Source organism: Neophocaena asiaeorientalis, unplaced genomic scaffold (assembly GCF_003031525.2).
Source record: "Neophocaena asiaeorientalis asiaeorientalis breed wild unplaced genomic scaffold, Neophocaena_asiaeorientalis_V1.1 scaffold114, whole genome shotgun sequence".
NCBI lineage: Eukaryota > Metazoa > Chordata > Mammalia > Artiodactyla > Phocoenidae > Neophocaena > Neophocaena asiaeorientalis.
Window position 1 is genome coordinate 7,876,681 of NW_020173116.1, and position 6,973 is coordinate 7,883,653.

The 6,973-nt window shown below is 62.2% G+C and overlaps 1 protein-coding gene across 2 annotated transcripts in view; it reads right to left on the reverse strand.

The window, feature by feature from the left end:
- Positions 1–6,973, reverse strand: part of SEMA4C (semaphorin 4C) — a 10,212-nt gene that overhangs the window by 2,275 nt on the left and 964 nt on the right. The window contains exons 2-12 of one of the 2 annotated variants that reach the window (XM_024743652.1): positions 5,732–5,877; positions 4,099–4,247; positions 3,711–3,773; positions 3,466–3,564; positions 3,294–3,390; positions 3,058–3,174; positions 2,809–2,960; positions 2,537–2,712; positions 2,119–2,263; positions 1,805–2,027; positions 1,576–1,688 (exon numbers count right to left, since the gene is read on the reverse strand). In XM_024743652.1, the coding sequence (XP_024599420.1) occupies positions 1,576–1,688; positions 1,805–2,027; positions 2,119–2,263; positions 2,537–2,712; positions 2,809–2,960; positions 3,058–3,174; positions 3,294–3,390; positions 3,466–3,564; positions 3,711–3,773; positions 4,099–4,247; positions 5,732–5,840 (1,443 nt within the window). In that variant the 5' untranslated portion in view covers positions 5,841–5,877. Of the gene's footprint in view, positions 1–1,575; positions 1,689–1,804; positions 2,028–2,118; positions 2,264–2,536; positions 2,713–2,808; positions 2,961–3,057; positions 3,175–3,293; positions 3,391–3,465; positions 3,565–3,710; positions 3,774–4,098; positions 4,248–5,731; positions 5,881–6,973 lie in introns of both variants that reach the window. The other variant, XM_024743651.1, reaches the window with a different exon arrangement.

Below are 6,973 nucleotides of genomic sequence, written 5' to 3' on the forward strand. Positions count from 1 at the left end.
TAATCCCACACACACACACACACACCCCCCCTACACACACACACACCCTACACACACACACACCCTACACACACACACCCTACACACACACACCCCCTACACACACACACACCCCTACACACACACACACCCTACACACACACACCCCTACACACACACCCCTACACACACGTACACACACCTACACACACACACCCCTACACACACACCCTACACACACACACACATACCCCTACACACACACCCCTACACACACACCCCTACACACACACCCCTACACACACACCCCTACACACACACCCCTACACACACACCCCTACACACACACCCCTACACACACACCCCTACACACACACCCCTACACACACACCCCTACACACACACCCCTACACACACACCCCTACACACACACCCCTACACACACACCCCTACACACACACCCCTACACACACACCCCTACACACACACCCCTACACACACACCCCTACACACACACCCCTACACACACACCCCTACACACACACCCCTACACACACACCCCTACACACACACCCCTACACACACACCCCTACACACACACCCCTACACACACACACCCCTACACACACACACACTCCCCTACACACACATACACACACCTACACACACACACCCCTACACACACACACACTCCCCTACACACACATACACACACCTACACACACACACCCCTACACACACACACACTCCCCTACACACACATACACACACCTACACACACACACACACACACACACACACACACACTCACTCACTCACTCCAGGACAGTATAAATAGCGCAGGAAGTTCAGTTTCCGCAGGGCCCGTCAGCCTCACAATAGCACCAGCAGAGCATAAGGCGTTTTCCTCTGTTTGAATGGTGATTGCCAATTTGTGTGTTTCTTCAACCACAGACTTTGTTTCTGCCATTATTCCACGTTCTGGAGAAACAACCTGAGCCACCACAGGTGGTGAAAGGCAAGCGCGTGAAGGTGCCACAGATTCGCCAGAAGAGAGTAGAGCAAGAGCAGAAGTGAGAGCAGCACTCCGGGGAACGGCTGAAGCCGCCGGAGGCAGGGGGCAGGGCTGGAGGGCAGCGGGGCCGGTCGGCAAGGCGACATCACGAGGGCATCACGAACCGACACAGCACAAGGCCTGGCCAACGGTGGCACCGGCAGAGAAGAGGTACAGCGCAACCCCGAGGGGCCTGAAGAAAGCGCACAGAGCAGCTGCCAAGGCCCCGTTCTGGGAACGCAGCCCTGCCAGGACCAGGCTGTATATAAAACATAACGCCCGGCTGCCAGGACCAGGCTGTATATAGAACATAACGCCCGGCTGCCAGGACCAGGCTGTATATAGAACATAACGCCCGGCTGCCAGGACCAGGCTGTATATAAAACATAACGCCCGCAGAGCGCGGATTCCGTTAGCGCTCTCATTCCTGGGACCCGCCCCAAGCTACCCGAGGTGGCTCAGGCATCTCCCCACCCCTGTACCGGCCAAGCACATGACCAGGGGTGGCCTGGGGACAGTGGTGGGTGGGGCCTGATTACTACCTTGCTCCGGGACAGGACCAGGCTTTCCACTGGCTCCTGGTCAAACACCTGCAGCTCCTCAACCAGGTGGACCCAGGGCCCCAGGCTCACGGCCTTGAGCAGCCAGCCATCTCCTGTGGGGGGGTGGGGGAGGACAGGTGTAAAGAAAAGAGCAAGAGGCTCTCCCCGCCCGGGGCACACAGGCCTTCGCCCAGTCCCCAGCGGCCAAGGCCGTGCCCCCTGGGCCCACCTGTGCCTATGAACAGCACTGTATAGGTGGCTCCATCAAGCCCCGTGACCCGGTCGGCCACCAGGTGGGTGAAGTTGGCATCTTTCTTCACCAGCAGGGGCCGGCCCCACCGAGGCCCCACCTGCTCCTCCATCAGCGGGTGCTTCTTGATGAAGTTGAGGGTGTTGTCTGGCAGCTCCAGGGAACTGGTATAGCCATGGCGTCGGTGCCAGTTGTTGATGCACTGGGGGCGGGGGAGAGGAGGGAGCTATCAGCCCGGTGGGAAGGGCACCGGAGAGGAGGACACAAGCGCGCCCCTGCCCCGGATGACTCACCGAGCCGGGCCGCGGGCTGGGTACCGGGTCGGTGTAGCGGCCCCACTTCTGGGCTTGCTCATGGTACTCCTTGTAGGGCCCCTCGAACACCCTCTGGATCTCTTCCAACTGGTACTCACAGACTGCTGACAGGTCCATGTCGCCCCTGTCACAGCAAGGGAGGGACCCCCAGGGTCAGGCCTGGGGCGACCACAGCTCCGGGCATGCAGCGGGAAGGCAGGGCCCAAGCACAAGAAGGTCACAGGCCCACGTGACGCGACGGCGGCTCCAAGTGCCACCGGGGACAGAGCACGGCCCGCCTCCCGCGGGGGGCTTTGCAAAGGCGCCAGGCGCCTGGACGTCCCCCGGGGCCTGTCCCTGTCAGACCCAGCCTGCGGACCCACTCCTCCCCACCCCCAAGGGCTCCCAGCCAACTCACCACCGCGCCCGAAAAACCCCGAAGAAGGTGGTGTTGTGCCAGGAGGCGTCCTGCAGGGTATGCAGTGCCTGCAGCTGGTTGAAGTAGAGCTGCCAGTCAGGCGCGGAGCACACCAGCCGCGCCTTCAGGAACGTGGTCCACTTCCTCTGCAGCGTCCGCGCGCCCCCCACGTCACCCTGGGGGACAGCGAGAGGACACTGCTGGTCAGCCCCGCCGGGCTCTCAGGGCCGCCCGCCGCGCTCCCGGGGCCGCCCGCCGCGGGGGGTCTCTACCTTGCAGACTCGGGCCACGCGGGCCACCACCTGCTCGGCGTAGCAGTCGTATTCCACGGCGCGCTCGCTGAAGAAGAAGTACACCTTGTCGTCGTCCCCCGTGAAGCTGCCCAAGCTCTCCGGGATGTAGGCGGAGCCCACGAAATGCGGTTCTACGGGAGGGGGAGGAGGGTCAGCCCGGGCACGGGGCCCTCGCGGCGCTTCCCACCCACGGCTGCCCGGTTGGCTGGCCGGCTCCTCGGGGCTCACCGTTGAGCCAGAAGGCCAGGTACTCCGTCTTCATGGCGTGGTGCGGCCCCATGATCCGCAGGATGACGGGCTCCGTGCCCAGGAAGTTGTTGAGCGTGGCCGAGTACAGCTCCCCGTCTACGGGAGACAGGGGGTCAGCGGGACCAGAAGGAGGTGCAGTTGCACTCAGGCCACACAGCCCCGACTGGGAACAAGTCCTGGGGGACCCCCCAACCTGCAGCGGGACAGCCACTCACCCACAAGGAGGCCGGTGTGGCCCTTAACTGGGTCATAGGGACACTTCCCCTTGCCATCTTCGAACTCGCCACGCTCCAGGGTGAAGGTGAGCATGTCCTAGGGGAAGGGAAGAGGTGATGAGAAGGCGACGGGGATCAGTCGAGGGGGCTGGGGGAGAGGAGCGGCACTCACAATGTAGGTGCACTTGGGCTGGAAGGCGTAGGTACCACAGACATACAGGTGGGATGCGTTATACGGCTGCAGGAAGCGGATGAAGTTGAAACACTCCGTCTGGGGAGAGAGAGGCATCAGTTAAAGTATGAGGGCCCCGGACATGGGGACACAAGGACCCAGACCAGCACTGGGTCAAAGGGGGCTCTGGGGAAAGAGTGTGCACCATGCCCCCCGCCCCTGCCAGCAGTGTCCCAAGCACCCACCTGGTTACTCTTCCCTTTCTGGGTACACTCCGCCTTCTTCTCAGCTGGCGCCTCCCATGAGATCTGGGGGCAGGGAGGGGACACGTCAGCAATGTCACAGGTACATACTGGGCATGTGCTACTAGCAGGGCCCAGGGCAGCAACGTGGGGAAGCCAAGTGAGAAGACACGGTCCCCACTCTCTGGGAGCTTATTCCAGCAGAGGTCAGAAGCCCCAGCTGCCCCAACGCAGTAGACCCAGTAAGTGCTGCAGACTCGGGAAAGCAACATGCTCACCGAGGAGAATGGGGTGGGGGGCAGCTGAGCCGAGGGGACAGCCTGGCCAAGCGAAGACCCTCCGGGTCCTGCCTCTCTCACCCCCGCGTGCCTCCCGCTCCCCCACCACTCACCACTCCCTGCAGCTCCAGAGCCTCCACGCTGAAGGCAAACAGGGCCTCCCGGGCCCCTACGTACAGGAGCCCGGTCTGCTCGGTCAAGGTCAGCGTCAGAAAGTCCTGGATGCCCGTCTGGGAGAAGCGCCGCACCACCGTGGCCAGCTCTGCAGGGACAAGGCCAGAAAGAGCAGGGATGGGGTGAGCGGACTTTCCTGGGACTCTGGGAGGCCCCCCACCCCAAAATCAGCCCTCCTCTATGCGATGGTCACCCCTGGTCCCCACATTAGAGCTAGCACCCCACAGGCAGATGCCAGCCAAGCCCCCTGACTGGTAGTAAAGGGCATTTTCTGAACAGGCTTTTGGCTCTGACAGCTCCACCCAGGCCTCCCTGGCCTTTCCCAGCCGGGGCGGAGGCAAATCTGGGCTGGGGAGGAGGAAGGAAGGATATCTCAGCCACAGCTTCCGGTCAGAGGAAGCCATCAGACCGATGGCTCTCACTCTCAGGGTCAGCAGCGCTCCCCCCTCCCAGCTTCCTCAGCTGCTGCTTCCTTCTTTGCTCTGCTGCCTGCTGGCCTCACCAGGGTCCAGCCAGGCCCTGGACCCTGATCCAGTAGGGTAGGACGGACAGAAGTTGTGAGCACACCTTTGACTTAGGAAACCCTTCCCTCCAGTGAGACCCAAATCCGGGCTGTTAGGGATACAAGCACAGCCGGCTATGGGCTGAGGAGGGACGGCAGGAGATGGAATCGGGCTGGGAGGCCAGGCCAGGGAGGCCAGCGGAGACCAGAAGCTGGGGACCAGAGATGGCGCTGAGGCCTCGGGGCTGGGAAGCCCTGTTGCCATCCACCAAGCAGGGCGCTATGATATTCGCGTAGTCACAGGATTCCTACGTCAGCCCCCAAAATAGCTGCCGACCTGTCCTCAGGGTCCCTCTAAACCAGCCTTACTCTTTGGAGCCAACGATGGGCCCAGACATAGGCCGGCAAGGGAAGGCTTCGTTAGCATGGAGAGGAGCCTGTGGGAGGTGAACTCATCCTGGGTCCCCAGAGCACACAGATGATACAAACACCTGACATCACCTCCGCATACAGGTGTGTGAGCACAGAAGGGCTGTCAGGTCTGCCGTCCCCCCAGGCGAGCACGTGCGTGCGTGCGCACCCCTCCCCCCTACTCTAGGGCCACCAGACAGCAGAGTCAGGGCAGCAGAGGGGCGTCTATTGTATCAGGGTTGCTAAGGGGGCTCCTGGGGGCAGAGAGCTGGAAAGACTTGGGGGCAGGCGGTGACACCCTTCACCTCATGCCCATCCTGACCCAGGTTTCTCTCTTTAGGCTCTCAGTGCTCGCGATAATTCCAGAAGTGAGGCATGGGGAGAGCAATGCAGAATGGTCACTCTCTCTTGTATAACAGGGGCAGCTGAGCCAGGTCCTAAGTGTCAGGAGGGATCCTCTAGGTCCTGGCCTGGACTACCAGTTCTGGGTCCCTAGGGCCACTCACTCACATTTCTCAGTAAGCTGTGTCACATACATCAGTGGGCCTTGAGCCCGACTGCAGAATACGGCTGGCACGTCCTAGAGGGCAATTCCTTAGCACCCCTCTTCCCCCAGGAGTCCCTCCTGGCCTCCTGCTCCCCGCCCTCCAGGCACTCACCCCCAGAAGATACCGTCTTCCGGGGCACCAGGTTCCACCACACCTCAGCCCCAATGCCCAGGCCCCACAGTCCCACTGCCAGCAGCCAGACGGCCCAGTGCATGGCCATGGCACACGCCCTGGCGCTTAGCTCCAGGCCAGCTGCCCTGCTGGGGGAAAAGAAAGGGTCAGAATCACAGCCAGAGAAAACAGACCGGAAGGGGGCCCACACAAGCCGTACCAGGAGGCACCGACAGGACAGAAGACCAGATCCATCCTCCCCAGGACTCCCCCGTGCCCCAGGCCTTGGAGCAGAGACCTAGTCCCCTCCGACACCTGGCCTCAGCCTCTACAGCCTCCAAAGGGACCATGGGGTCTCCCTGGGGGGAGGGAGAGAGCTAAGTCAGCTGCAAGAGCGGACACTTGGACACTCGGACAACCTCCGGGCCCTCCCCGACTCCTTCTCTTCAACAGGAAGTTGTTTAAGAAAATAAAAAGGGGACCCCCCTCCCCGCCTCAGGCCTGATAGATTCGAAAGATTTCTTAAAATAACCTCTGGAGGCAGGACCTGGCCCTACTGGGGCTCCAGCCAGCTCCAAGACCTAATTCTGAGACGCAAACCCCTCAGCAGGGTGATAAGCGTGCGGTGGGGGGGCAGGAGGTTGGAAAAGACCCCCAGGGAGGACTCGGCGCATCAGGCCTGCGGGGGTCCCGGCCCCAGCCTCTCGCCTCCCCCAGCGCAGACAATAGCCGGGCAGAGCCCCAAACCCCGTTCCACATCACAGGGCTGAAGTGGGTCCGGGAGCTGGAGGGGCCCCGCTTCCCAAGGCCCCTTTGTTGCCCAAGAAGGAAGGCAGGAAGTGGGTGGGATGGGCGTGGAAATGACCGGGGCCTCATCCTGTTCCTCGCACAGGATCCTAGGAGACACCAGCCCTAGGGCTGAGGGGCAGCGGGACAACGGAGCCGGCTCCGGTCTCATCAGGGATCTCCCGGCAGCGCGTTCAGGCGGGGGCTGGGGGCAAGTGAGGACCCGGTGGGGAGCGCCAGGGGGGTTCCTCCTGGACCGTGGAGGGCGCCCCGAGCAGGGCCTGCGCCTGCTGCGCTCTCCCGGGGTCTTGACGAACCTTCCCAACTCAGAGATCGCGCCCCCAGGACCCCGGCCAGGGCAGGCCATCTGGATTAATTTCCACTGCTCCAGCCCTCCAATGCCGGGAGCAGAGACAAAGAAGCTGGGTCTATGCTCACCCCAAAACAAAGGGTCTC